The 14,513-nt window shown below is 39.7% G+C and overlaps 1 protein-coding gene across 1 annotated transcript; it reads left to right on the top strand.

The window, feature by feature from the left end:
• Positions 1-7,869: 7,869 nt before the first annotated feature.
• LOC139114035 (ileal sodium/bile acid cotransporter-like) lies at positions 7,870-13,189 on the top strand. The gene is given in 4 exon segments (XM_070675516.1): positions 7,870-8,446; positions 11,888-12,098; positions 12,507-12,552; positions 12,555-13,189. Coding segments are annotated over 4 exon segments (1,173 nt in total). The 5' UTR covers positions 7,870-8,000; the 3' UTR covers positions 13,025-13,189.
• The last annotated feature ends 1,324 nt before the right edge of the window (positions 13,190-14,513 follow it).

Genomic DNA, 14,513 nt, shown 5'->3' with positions numbered 1-14,513 from the left:
ATTTCATATTGTTTCTTATGCCAGATTTGACCACGTGCTTACTGGCGACCCCTTTACATGCAAATTTTGTGTCAAATGGTGTGTTCTCCTGGAAAAAACAAACGTACGATTTCTATATGAAGGAGGCGAAATTTGCCCTCAAAACTCGAAACCACCCCTTTATGGGGTGTACCTAGCTATTTTGAACGAGCTTCTCGAATCTGCAGCTCTATTTCGAAATGATGGTCTGGTTTTCTCAGCTCAAGGATAAGTGTTCTCCATCGCTGTGGGCATTACTATTCTCAACTGGGGGTACAGTTTCCAGTCGTAATGTTTTTCATTGTGTCCGGGATATAAAACCTTTCCTTTTCACAATTTTACTTCGATTACACTAGTCCACATCTTGTCAGCGATTAAACATGTTTCAAGTTTAAATGTTAAATTCGGGTCTCGAGCCCTCTTGTTCGACCAAACTGAAATTACCCCTCCCACTTTGGCTCGTCCAGTGGGTGTAGCAAGGGTCGTGCCATCGCCTAGGAAACGGAGGGTGCATTAATTGTTGCATTTCGATGCACATTTTGATTATATTCAGAAGATTTTGTGGCAAAAACTCAGATAGAGAAGCATTAATATTCACATCTCACTTATTCAAGACTGGCTGAGAGCAGCACTTCCATTCAGTTAACATCATTACGCCATTTATTATGCCAAGAAAGATGAAGCCAAGACATTTTGCCTCCCTGGTCTCAGCCAGGAATGGTTATACCTTACAGAGTTTTTTCCCACGGAATGAAAACAAATGTACTTGGGCTGAGGCCCAAGTACAATAATAATGTAAGATTCAACACTGTACATGTATAAATATCTCCCCCTAACACAAGCTTGAAAATTCACTGTCATAACAACAAAGGGAACCAAACGTAAGCTCACTCACTGAAAACATATACAATAAAAATACTGAAGTAAAGAATTGCGTGCTTAAATCAAATTTATGTTTCCCACGCAACGAAGGGAATAAATATGAGCATCATTGTAGCATTGGACTAGGGTATGTATATAGGTACATATTTACGTAAATTTGTATGTGACACAATAGAAATAAGTCCAAGTCAAACGAAAGGTAAGCAGAGCTGGAATTTTCTGATATTATAAGAAAAGCAATATGATTTACCTGATTTTGAGTCCTTGTGATACAGAACCACTAAAAGGATACAATCACTAGGTAAAAACTTTAAAACAATTCTAAAACTTTCCAGAAAAACTGTGTGATGTCGGGTTACTCACAAAATTTGCACGTGTGACAATCCATGAAACAGTTTGCCATTCCCTTGTATTAAGCTCGTTGGTTGATATGACCGTGGCGTTGACCGAAGGATTTTAAACCGTTGACACGAAAGCTTACATTACTCAATTGTACTTGATGTTGCTACAACTTTCTCTACACTGAATTTGATAACGTAACGGACGTCATTTCTACGTCCATTATCACGGCTACTTGGATGGTTTAATAGAATTGCCTTTCTTTTCGTTTTATATGACTTTATTTTATTTTGTTTTATTCTATTTTATTTATTTATTTTTTTTATTTTATACCCGATGTTACCTGTATGTCTCGTCCAAATTAAAAGCGGTTCTGTTTACGGACTGTACTTGTTGATGATTTTCTCTAGGTCCTCGCATTCCCTCGAATGCTAGCGTAATATATATACGATGTTTTCCCAACTGTAGGAACATAGGCTGCGAAATCACCGCTGTAACTCATGTTTTGATCTTGACAATCCAACCAGTCATTGGGAATTCATTTCTCTGGGTGAATGCGGTAATTGCTAGCTGTTACTAGTCTCAGTCGCCGATCAAGTCGTGTCACTTGTTCCTGCTTATTATTTCAAAAACTGTAATATAAACGTTCAGGCAAATATTAATTTTGCAGACAACGAAAGGACAATGGTGTCATTTGCAAATAGTCTAATTCAGTAGTAAAAGAAAGCAAATGAAAAAATTGGTCGCAGTTTACAATTGATGAGTTGAACGGATCAATTTGTACTTTTCATGACGCAGATCATGTTCAACCTATCCACTTCCGGTAAAAAATGAAGGCTACCTTCCCTGCTGTCAAACAGTACAAAGATTTGGCAAAATGTAATGTATTTGTGGTGCTGTGAATTGCTGAGTTGCTCTTCAGAAAGCCTAACATTGTCATGATGCGTATCGAGCGGTCTTGAGTTTTGTAATATCACCAGTGAGGGCGCTATTTGCAGAGGAGGTCAATGACAGGTGACGCTTTTACTGCATGTGGCACAGACTTGTGTCGATTTCAGCTTACCTGAACAGTATGCTTGTGATAGAAGCGTGGACTTCTGCAAATACTCACAATGGATGGTATTTCACACTTAAATGATAGTCTATCACTGCTGGATAATGATGACAGCAAGAAATAAAATATGGATGATTCAAGCATAGACCCTGCAAACAGCTGATGTAAGCTTATGACTTAAGCTTAATATTAGAATGTAGTGTGTTTTTTTAACCGAACAGGTATTTTCTATAATGATACCGACAAAAATAAAAGTTCTTGCCAAAGCTCAAATGATATCCAAGTACTACATGGGCTTAAACTTACACATGCGTTTTTTGCTCACGTGTGAACACGTGAGCATATGTCGCAGCGATGTCTGTCTGTCTGTGTGTCTGTCTGTCTGTCTGTCTGTCTGTCTGTCTGTCTGTCTGTTGGTCCATTTTCTCAAAAACGGCTGAACGTATTTCAGTCAAATTTGGTAGACATCTTCAGAATTCAAATGGCTAGAACTGAAAAGGTTTTGGTGGGCGTGGCTTGGATATTAATGAAGTTATGAAAGTTTTAATTTTTCTGTTACGCCGCGTATGACAAGTGAAACAATCGACTGTTTGAGGGCGCTGTGAAATGTGCTTGTCCAGGTTGGCTACAGCTGGATAGCACTGGTTTCAACCACGGTCCCTCCGTGTTTCAACCTCGTATTGAACATTAAAAATATGATATTTTATTACTCATTCAACTCACTATTCAAGATAAAATATCGTTTAGCAAATTAGCTTTATCCTTGGTAATTGATTGTTTCCCTCGCTGCTCGATCGCCAGAAATGAGTACATACGTTCTTAGCCCTGCGTACGATGCTGTGTGTTCCGCTACAGCTAATAGCCCCGCTCACCACAGCCCTGCAAAGACCCGTACGTAGAGTTGGTGACTTCAAATCCATTTTGGACTTGACGTAAAAAGCCAAATTACTGCCGAAATTCAGCGTTCTTGGGCCCAAGTCGTATCCCTGCCTACCTCAGCTACTCGATCGCTTCCAAAAATGCAGTCTTTTATTCTTTTTTCGTAAATAACCGTCGATGTCGGCAACTCTCTCGCTAGCCCTGCGTACGTACGCAGTGTACGCTGTGCATTCCCTGTGTGCGTTCCTAACACACAGCGTACACTGCGTACGTACGCAGGGCTAGCGAGAGAGAGTTGCCGACATCGACGGTTATTTACGAAAAAAGAATAAAAGACTGGCATTTTGGAAGCGATCGAGTAGCTGAGGTAGGCAGGGATACGACTTGGGCCCAAGAACGCTGAATTTCGGCAGTAATTTGGCTTTTTACGTCAAGTCAAAAAATGGATTTGAAGTCACCAACTCTACGTACGGGTCTTTGCAGGGCTGTGGTGAGCGGGGCTATTAGCTGCAGCGGAACACACAGCATCGTACGCAGGGCTAATACGTTCTCTACCTAGCCTCATGGCATGGAAGTGCTGATGAATAATAACTTTGGGTCAAAGGTATTGAAGTGTCCAATCAGGTTCGTGCACAGAGTCCAAGGCCATGACCTACTTCATGTACTTCTGCACTGTTTTGATTTTGCTTCGCCAAGAAACGTATTCGTCATTGTCCATAGAAGTATGTTTGCTCTCCTTGAGGTTGTTTGTGAAACAAATTCCGGGATAGGCCTTGGAATGCATACGATCGGCATCGCGGCAGTGCATGTAGCTAGCCCTACGAGTATGGCGAGAGTGTCCGGCTTTGGCTACGCCGCCTCCCACCTCCGGTAGGCGGCGTAGCCAAAGCCGGACACTGTCGCCATACTCGTAGGGCTATGCATGTAGCGTACCATGCTTGTGTAACTGCCGAGCTCAACGTGCATTCACGGTTGATACTCGTGTACAATCATGATGTGTTCAATTCTGATGAAGATTCATAAGTCTTACTTTTGCAGTCTTTTTCCGTACGATAATCCCGACAATACGTGTTATTGTTAGACGAGGTGGCCATTTTATGATAAGTTTCAATACTGCACAGCTACATAGCGTCACTATCGTGTGATCGAGGTACAGCGTTGTTGAACGGGATACAGAAACTCTGCAGAGGGAGAAACGATCGTTGACATGAACAGTCAATGTACTTCAGCACGTAGTCCGCAGATAGCGGATCGAGAAAATAAACGTGTCCCAGTAAATAACGGAATATTTATGTACATTAACTCGATATTAATCAAATTTCCAGCTCATCGCAAAAAAATGTATTGCAAAGATTAATTTGTCACTGACAAATACTGCACTGTATGGAAAAAACAGTCTGTAGAATTCTTGACCGCGGACATCCGGGAACTGGCGGATTTTTACGTCATTTTTGCGTCACACTGCCGAGAGAACAAAATATTGAAGTGTGGATTTTTCAACATTTACAGCAGTATTCAAAGTTTCAACATCATGTCAATGATAAACACTAAGTTCTGTACTTTGTCACATAATTTCTGCATTGTTCATTGTCCTGTGAAGTCAAATCCCATTTCACCTCACTCGCGTGCGTGAGGTGAAAGTGACGTCACTCCGCGGTCAAGAATAGTTCAACTTCAAGTGGTATTACCCGAGACAAACACTTGTGTTGTCAATTTTGATTTCATTTCATAAACTTCATACTTCATCGAGTATCGTGTATTTCAGCCTTTGTGAAGCCATTTTATTGATATTTTCAATTTTTGTCATGGCTTTGTTGTGGAACATGTTGAATCGTCTCCGTGGATATGTAGGCAAAAGTGTGACGGGGTCGAAGTGACTTGGGTACCTGGGGCCGACCAAAACCAGTGTGAATTACTGGGTCAAAGCGGACAGCGGCCGGGATGACGTGTTCCCTAAGCGAGCTACCTTCAGAAGTCTGTTTCATCGCAAAAAAACGTCAACTTTTAAAACCCGTCATTTATTTACTGATGTTATTCTCAGCATCACAAACATATACGCCTCTGCTATGTATCACAGCAAATAGTTATATTTGAGCGCCCCGTAAATGGGATCCTCGTTTTTTTGCGAACCCGGAAGTGTGTCTTGCTCAATGCATTTCCTACCCATAGCGAGGGAAACTGCCCGCGTTCCCATGCTCCCATGCACCCTTTTTCAATGCCAGTGCAACGCCATCTGTGCAAAATTTGTGGTGGTATGCTCCCGTGTGATGGAAAACCTCTCTTATTCTAACAATGACGTAGTTGACTTTGGACTTCGATTTCGTAAATGTGATGTCCATGCAGTGAGTTTGGGTTGGCGCGCTTATAATGCAATCTTCGCCCGCCTGCGGTCCGATATCCCGCATTTATTAGCGATATTTATCTGTTTTGACTTGACCAAAGTTGGCAAAACTTGCTATGTACATTAAAGATACTATGATACAAGATTATTGAAAGTCATTTGACATTTTTTCAGCCAATTCCCAATATGCATATTTAATGAACCTTCCAAATTAGGGATATATACTGGCATTTACTTGATAAAATTTGGCGAAACATGCTGTGTACATTGATCATTATACCAGGTTATAACAGTATTGAAAGTCATTTTGCATTTTCATGTCAGCTAATTCATAATTTGCATAAATAGCTAACAAGCTTTCACGGTTTGGCCTATAGAGCTTGAAGGACTTGACCAAAGGTAATTACACATGCTATATTGTGATACAATGACAGTACTCAAAGAAATTAATTATTTTTATTTCAGCTAATTACATATTTGAATACTTAATGACCTTTAGAATTGATCTGTGGTGAAATTCATTGTGTTGATCATAACACTTTAAATGTAGCAAAGCATGTAGCAAAGGTTCAAACTTGCACATAAATGCAATATTATGAAACACGTGAGCATTTTCAGTTCATATCTGGTTTTTTAATGTGGCAAAGGTCCAACTTGTTACAAAATTTTATCGTAAATTGATACTTCGTTGGTGTACATTTTCAAACCTTCAAGTTGCCCTACCTATTTTAGCAATCCCTTTATTAAGTGATTCTAAAAGAATACATGTAAACAAGCTTGAATACCTGGTTTTCTTTCTTTCTTTGTTTTCGCTGCTGAAATGTACGCGGTGGTCGCGCAGTGACTGTGTGGTTTAGCGAGCAATTAGTGCACGCTTGGACGGTACACACCAAACAGTGGGCGTTCAGGCCTGCCGTGCCGGGAGGTAGCACACATACTACCTCCATGGGCCTACATTACCAATCAGACAATCATATCTTATCATAGGGGTGTTAAATATTAAATCATCAAGTTCATTATCGTCACTGAAAGCACGGGTAGAGTAACCGTGCTGAAAGACTGAACAATGCAAAGTTCTAATATTGCAGGGCAAGGGTTAGATTCAGTAATTGTAGCCTTGGTGGGCTTGGCCTTGCCGGGCCCGGGCTTCTGTCGTACGGCTTCAAGTTGCGCGCAAGCCACACGCAAGCCGCACGACAGAAATCTTGGCCGCAAGGCCCAACCCACCAAGGCTACAACTATTTTGCTGCCAGGCAAGGGTAATTCCTAACGGTTTGCTTATAATATAGGCAGCTGTCTGTGTTTAAAGTAATTAATAAAAGTGTGATATATCGAACTACTGCCTTCCTCAAAATAAAAATTTTATCCTAAATATAGAGATACGATTTAACATGGCCAACACCTAACGGCTTTCCGGCGGAGGCATCGTCCCGAAGTTTAACCAGATATGCACCATCTTCCGGTTGCAGCCGATGCACACTTACCCATGTCGCAAACCCCTTTCACATAACACTGGTAGTCTCATTTTACCTCTATAAAAACAAGGTGATGATCGCACAGATATAACACTGAATATTTGTAACTTACTGAGATAAGACCAAAATTACATCCCGACATCACTAACATTAAAATTTCATCAAAGTAGTATATCACTGTCATTATTGTAATAAATGTGATAATATTTATGAACATTTTGTACAGATGACGTTCGATCATGATCATCGGAACCTGCATGAAAACTTTTTCGCCTTATCGTTTCAGATGTTTGATCAAAACCAGTGAAGTTGTGACTGTTCATGTACTCAACTTAGAGATGTGTGTTCAATCATTATTGAAGATCAACATTGAACATAGGATTGGACTCATAAACTATTACACAAAATCTATGAAATAATCTTAAGCCATTTTCCATTTTGAACTCACTGCAAGATTGTCATCCTGTCTGATCAGAGGAACGTAGTCTAATTTAATAAAAATGGTATGTTTTCATGATAGTTTATTGCTGATTTATCGTTTTGGAAAGTCCCAGTCTTCCGCAAATCGATATTGTCAAGACATTGTGTTGGCAACGGTGATCATGGATAAGCTTAGACGTGTCTCCGTTGTACGTTCTTATCGTCATTTGAAATGAAATGAAATGACGCTTACAAGATCACTAAATATGGAGTATCGATACTGGTATGCGCACTTTTTCTTCAAATGAATAAAATTAGATGCGAGTCTGTTTTGCAGTCTCCGCCTACACTTGTATTGAGACTGTACGTGCCAAAGCTAGCGTGATGTCCCACTTAACTAGTATGTTAATTAGGCGTGACGTAGTTGGGGTTCCCTGGTATTAGCATAATCCAAGCGCTCAGTCTACCGGCACATTCAGACATTCACGTGAACGGCCAAGGAAAGAGCACAAACCAGCTTCTCTAGCAACGATCTATTCGTCTGAAATATAAATGTGCACAGCAGGTCCGGTATTTGTTATACGAAGAAATAATGATGAACGGAAGCTATAATCTGAATGCCACGACGACGATGGAGACATCTGAAGGACTCGCCGAAATGCTTGCCGCCAACATGACGATGAACGTGACATTGAACGACACGGACTATCTGCTCGGAGGGATGCTCATCTCGCCGAAAGTGGCGAAACTTCGACTGGCGAATCAAATCACGCTGACGATAATCTCGGCGTCGATGATGATCGGTATGGGCTGCGCGATAACGCTGAAGGAACTGTGGGGACATTTGCGCCGGCCGTGGGGGATACTGATCGGCGTGTTCTGCCAGTATGGAATTTTACCGCTCGGCTCTTTCACGCTCGCTCACATGCTGCGTCTTCATCCCGCCCATGCGATAGGAATGTTGGTGGTTTCCTGCAGTCCCGGTGGTTTGGCTTCCAATTTACTCACCTACTGGATAAATGGAGACGTTTCACTAAGGTTTGAGAATTTTTCATTCGCAAGATTTTCCCAAAATTAAAAAATGAAATTATAGTTTTCAGTTTAATAACTTATGAAGGTATGCCCTGTGATGTGATATTTTATTTGTTAATATAGAAAATAACCCCGCTATATTAAAAAATGCACCGTTTTTCAGGAGATCTGAATTGCCTAAAAGAACGTGTTATTGACCGGTATGTGGACAAAACGAACCCCATCAATGGGATTGATGGCCACTTCAATAGCTTGACCTTAATTAACATTACAATAGACTGGGTATTTTCCGATCATCGACCGTGTGAGAGCCTGCCTGCACTGGCACAGACTCCGAGATCTTGTGTTGTTCATCGAATAAATTTCTTGATATTTTGGAAAATGATATATAATTTTTCTATGTATAGGTTCATTTATTAAATATTTAAAGAGTTCGCTGCGTTTTCGTGTTCCATGTATGATGCAATCCCAACGGATAATAGCCGATCCGAAGCATTACATTTCTCGTGATGGAAGTTTCCGTGGGTAACGGTTGTCTCTCAGCACTGTACCTCCACAATGGTAGGACCTTGGCTCGAGCAAATTATGAGTGACTCGGGAACGTCAACTCGTAATGTGCTGTCTACCCTCACAAAGACATTAACAGGAAATGTGTCCTTACGTTTACCTTAAAGCGTGGAATTTTTAGGGAAATTGACTAAACAGCCTTGTTTCGCGTTTCACAAATACAATCGTGACACGTAGTCTTTGCGTAAGGGTCAAATCGAATAGGTTGCGTCGAATGAAGGTGAAGTATTGGAATATTCCCAACTCTGCTCATCACGTGAAATAAATTACGCCTCATCAGACAGCTGCCGACTCAACGCTAGGCTATGAATGACACGCGCACCATAGCAACCGACCAACATTTTCATAATTTATGTCCGTAGCATTTCACTCATTTGATATGGTGTATACTTCCTGAAAATACTGTCGTGTGGGCGCATTACAGCAGTGACGGTGTAAATTCACAAGAGAAGGGTAACTGATATCCATGACTACACGTGTACTCGGTGGCGAGCAACTGCTAAATGGGGCGTGAATGCTTGTTGACATAGCGGCTCGCCGCTGCGTTACTCGCGTGCAGCCTCCACGTATCTATCCAAAAAAAGCTTTTTCATATATTCGGTTTGAAAGACACGGCAGCTATACGGCAGCTATATACACAACAAGGAGAGAGAAACTTTCCATTAACCAAACGTGTCTTCTACGGAACTGTTGTATCGATACTAACACAGACATATGTTACACACCGAGGTCAGCCGAGGTCAAGGCACGTGAAGTCATTTGATACTGAGCAAGACTTAGAAGCTTACAGTACTTTTCATTCCTCCGGGACGGTAGTGCAGCGCTTTCATTACAGACCCTATTTAGAAAAATGATTTTGTAGGATCTGTGTGTCTATAGTATCTATGTCCTGTACAGTCTATGGTCACAAAGGAAGTATGCGTGCATATAGCGTCAAACGCGAATCGATGTGAAGGCAATATTGATGTATTCTTCTTGGGCCGAGAAAAAAGTGCTGTTCCGATAATGCGACCTACCTTATATTTCACCTGCCGACCCTAAACTTTTTAGAGCTACACAAACACAGAAGGAAAAAAAAAGAAAGAAGAAACCTGTAAAATCAGGCATTCATTACATGGCATTTTATTTTTGCTTGAACGAGGATGTCTTTTATTTGTATGATACGTTTTTTTCTGGAAATGTTGTGGCCAGTGTTTGATAACCCTGAACCCCTGAAAAATGCGCATTTAGAAATAAAAATCCCTGCTGACCTACCTACCCTATTTTTGAAAATCATGTTATCGGAACAGCACAATTTGTTTCTTTGGCCCAATGTCAATCGGAGTTAGAAAGGCCGTTGAGTCACAACATTGTAAACAATGCGTGGGTGTAAGCCTATTTGCCGACATTGTTTATTTTCAATACTAAACACTATTTTTTTATCAGAAAACTGGATCATTACACAAACTCGCAATTTAATATTAATTTTTACTTTTCCCCTGTTTTTGATTGAGTCCTCAGGCCAAACATGTTTTCCTAAAAAAGTTAGCAACTTAATTGCTTGACATTGCTGTAATTCAATACTTACATTAACATATGTCATCGTAATTTTTACCATTATCTTTGCTCAAATACTGCCAGATGTAATATTACAAGTAAGCGACACTGAATGGTTCTTTCTGTAAAAAAAATTAGCGTCATATTTGATACTCTAGGCAAAGCAATTTATCTGTTCGCATCATTTTCATGGTTATCGTCATCGCTATAATGTTTATGGTTTATGATAATTCCAAACCATTGTCAACGAGACGGTCATAAGGGCTAAATCTTAAGTGGTTTTAAGAGTTTCACTTTAACGTTGTTTTAAAGTTCTCCATGGCAACTCGTTGAGTACATCATACGACATAGCTTATCTGTGCATTAGCTTACATGGTCAGGGTTCAAGGTTCACGTACAAATTTTCGCTACGTTGGCGGATCGCTACCGTACATGGGGATTTTCCATTCATGTGCTTGACGGCTTGGAGGGACCAAAATTAGATCATTTTAAAAGGGCGAAATCTGAACTCTTTTAGCGTGTATGGATTACATTTGTCAGAGACGAACATGTGATATTGGAAAACCCTGACGACGAAGCGCGGCTAAAAAGCGTTGTATACAAATTTTCCTCTCATTTTTATACGGGAATTGTTCATTAGCGCTTGAGGTATTTGGTAGGTATAGCGCCGCCTTTTCACGCGACTATCGAATTACTTCGTTTTTTCACAGCACCTTATTGTCAGTGAATATACCGGTATAGTATCCATCATTTGGATTATTTCATCAACTTGAATCCGCTGTGAAATCATCGCCGACAACAATAAAATAACAAACACAAAATAAACAACAACCCTGATGAAAAAAACCAAAAAAAAACACAAAATACATATGGGCTGGGTAGTTGTGAAAGTAGGTGTCTTGTAACAGGGTTCTCCACGAAGAGATTTCGTAGGAGTGGGCCCACCCTTCTGTTTTTTGGATGAATCTTTTAATATTAAATAACTATACAAAAGTATACAGTTTCATTACAAAAATTAAACAAATTATGCATTGTTATGTATATTAACCGCCCTGTGTTTTGTCAAGCTGTGAAGAACACTTAGTCAGCGTATATTGTTGATTGTTATGAACTGTGCTCGTACACATTTGTACAAAAAGAGCTAGGCTGGTATGAAATGCATGCAAGGCTGTTGATCGGAGCAAAAATAACACATCATACTGAAGTAGCCGTTAAACTATAAGCCTCTCTGATCTTTCGGGTTATAATTATCATCGTTAATATTTTCAATTGTTTTCCTATCAGACTGATAATTTTGCAGAATACATCAATAAGTACGATTTCATTCTTTTTCTCTTTTCATAGCATTTGCATGACAACGGGTTCCACGTTCCTGGCGTTCGGGATGATGCCCCTCTGCTTGTTCATCTACAGTAGAAGTTGGATCAATAGAACGGGCGTACCTGCCATTCCTTATATGGACATTATCATTTCCTTGGTAACCATTCTGCTCCCTGTAGTTGTCGGTATGTTTATAAGGTATCGTTGGGAAAAAAGAGCTGGCATTGTCAGTAAGGTAAGATATTCTTCTTTTATTTTATTGTCTATTTGAAATGTGGACGTCTTTATTTCATAAATGACTAATAACAAACGCTATCTAATCTCTTATCCGGTCTGCCTGAATGATAAGCTTTACAATGTCTACCTGTTATCGTATCATTCATTTTCACTACTATTCACACATGAGCTGTTATGTTTACACTAACGTAACCACGGTCCTTTGCGACAGAGAAGTATACCTTTATCAATGGGTGATAAATTAGTATGGACAATACGGGGTCGCCCAGTGTCTATCAGCTTCGTGGATACCGTGATACTTTATGCCAATATCGATATAAATTATGTCATGAAATTTATTTGCTTGCTTTCATCCCTTCTGAGTCACCAATTGTTAATTTCTTTTGTTACGTCTTTCTTCGTCAAGGTTGGTGGAATTCTGGGTATTCTTGGCATCGTTGTCAGTCTGGTCCTACAGGAATAATATCCACCGCCCTTTACCAGTCGACATGGAGATTGTGGACCGCCGCGTTTCTGCTACCTTTCCTCGGTTTCGGCTTGAGTTACCTCTTCGCTCGTTTGTGCAAGATGAACCCACCCCAGCGTCGCACCGTGGCCGTGGAAACGGGCATGCAGAACGTCGCTGTGGCGCTGACGGTGATGGCGCTGTCCTTCCGCGATGCTGGTCCAATGGTGAAGACGTTTCCTGCGATCTATGCCTTGGTGCAATCGTTGTTTGTTGTCGTCGCAGTTCCTATGGCAGTGTTCTATGGAAAGATCTGGTCAAAATACACCATACAAATTAAATTAGTCCCGAGAGAACCAAAGAAAAGAAGCAGCTGTCATCCGAGGTCAAAGGTCATGATGAAGTTGCCGATAACCAAGCTGGTGGTAATATTGATGATGACGATGATGATGATGATGAACTTAAGAAAGTTAAATTGAGCAGTATATCGCAGTCTAACCCTGAACTCAGATGTGATTACATGAAGGTAGCTGCGAGGGATGAATTCTATAGGACAGATCTCACGAGAGAGGCTGCAAATTTTAATGATTCTTGCATTTGAAGCGAACAACAAAAGTACGACCAGAAAATAAGATTTGCTGAACAACGACTATTGGCGATTTGAATATCTGATTAACTGTTTTTCATAAAATTGTTCAAGATTATCAATTTCAAAGATATCTTACAAGATCTTTACAAGCGCACGTTTACCTTTTTGGTAGTCGCGAGGCCATCGGAGTTGTATCGTGACCAGCATTGTGTCTGAAAAAGAATCATAAAACTTAAAAATACAACAATAAATGTGTGAAAGCTTTTAGCGGGAACGCTGTGAAGAAAGTCCTTTGATTAATATCAAGAGATCACAGATCAAAGGTCAAGGTTGAAACCTGCGGCAGATACTGACTTTAACCTGTAACGTGTCGCAGTCCCTCAACTGAAATAACCAATCTGCTTGTTTAATTTAGTGTCTGTGTCGGACGTTTTCGAAATGACATTAGTCAACGCTGTTTTTGTGATAAATACATACTACATTAGATATTTAACGGTTTCATAGCCATAGAGATTGTACTGAACTATTTCTATTTTCGTTTGATGAAATTTATGACGTGTAAACGTGATAGGTGCATACAATTGTCTTGTTATGGACTTGAAACCCCTATGCGTGAGTAATGTTGTGGTGAGGTTGATGATGAAAAACTGGAATATCTTCCAAGGCGAGTGTAGCTTTAAGCTGAACCCGTTATTGACAGAACACGACAAGCCGGGTGTGGTGTTACGAAAAAACGCATTCTTGTTTCAATTGTGGTTCCGATCTACGATATAAAGACTACATTTATGCCGAGCAATGCAATATTTTTATGATCTTATTTTACGTCAAGATTCTGCCATGTACAATAACAATACGATGTTATAAAAATCCATTTTAAGAAAATTAAAGTGTTAAAACTTCCTTGACGGGCTAGTACAAGCAAGATCATCTTATATATATATATATATATATATATATATATATATATTATATAGTACAAGCAAGATCATTACATATATATACATAATATATATACATATATATATTATACATATAATACAATTACTTCAAGTACAAAGTAATAATATATGTTACTGAAGTTTCATGCATCTAGTATGAAACATATATATAATATATATATATATATATATATATATATATATATATATATTCGACTCGTAACCGTTTTCTTTCTTTCTTTTAAGCAATATTTGTTTTTAGAATGGGAAGAACTCTGAAAATGAAGTAAAAAGTGTCTTATTGAATGCCATTCGTGCCAGAAATGAACTTGGCTGTTTTGCAAGAAGGATTATTGAATTTTATTTCTATATATCACAAATGTATCTAAAAAGGTCGCAAGATATTTTGACATTGATAAATTGCCGACCGATACAGCTCAC

Source organism: Ptychodera flava, chromosome 2 (genome assembly GCF_041260155.1).
Source record: "Ptychodera flava strain L36383 chromosome 2, AS_Pfla_20210202, whole genome shotgun sequence".
Lineage (NCBI taxonomy): Eukaryota > Metazoa > Hemichordata > Enteropneusta > Ptychoderidae > Ptychodera > Ptychodera flava.
Note: the sequence above shows the minus strand (reverse complement) of the source record. Positions and strands in the feature narration are given on the sequence as shown.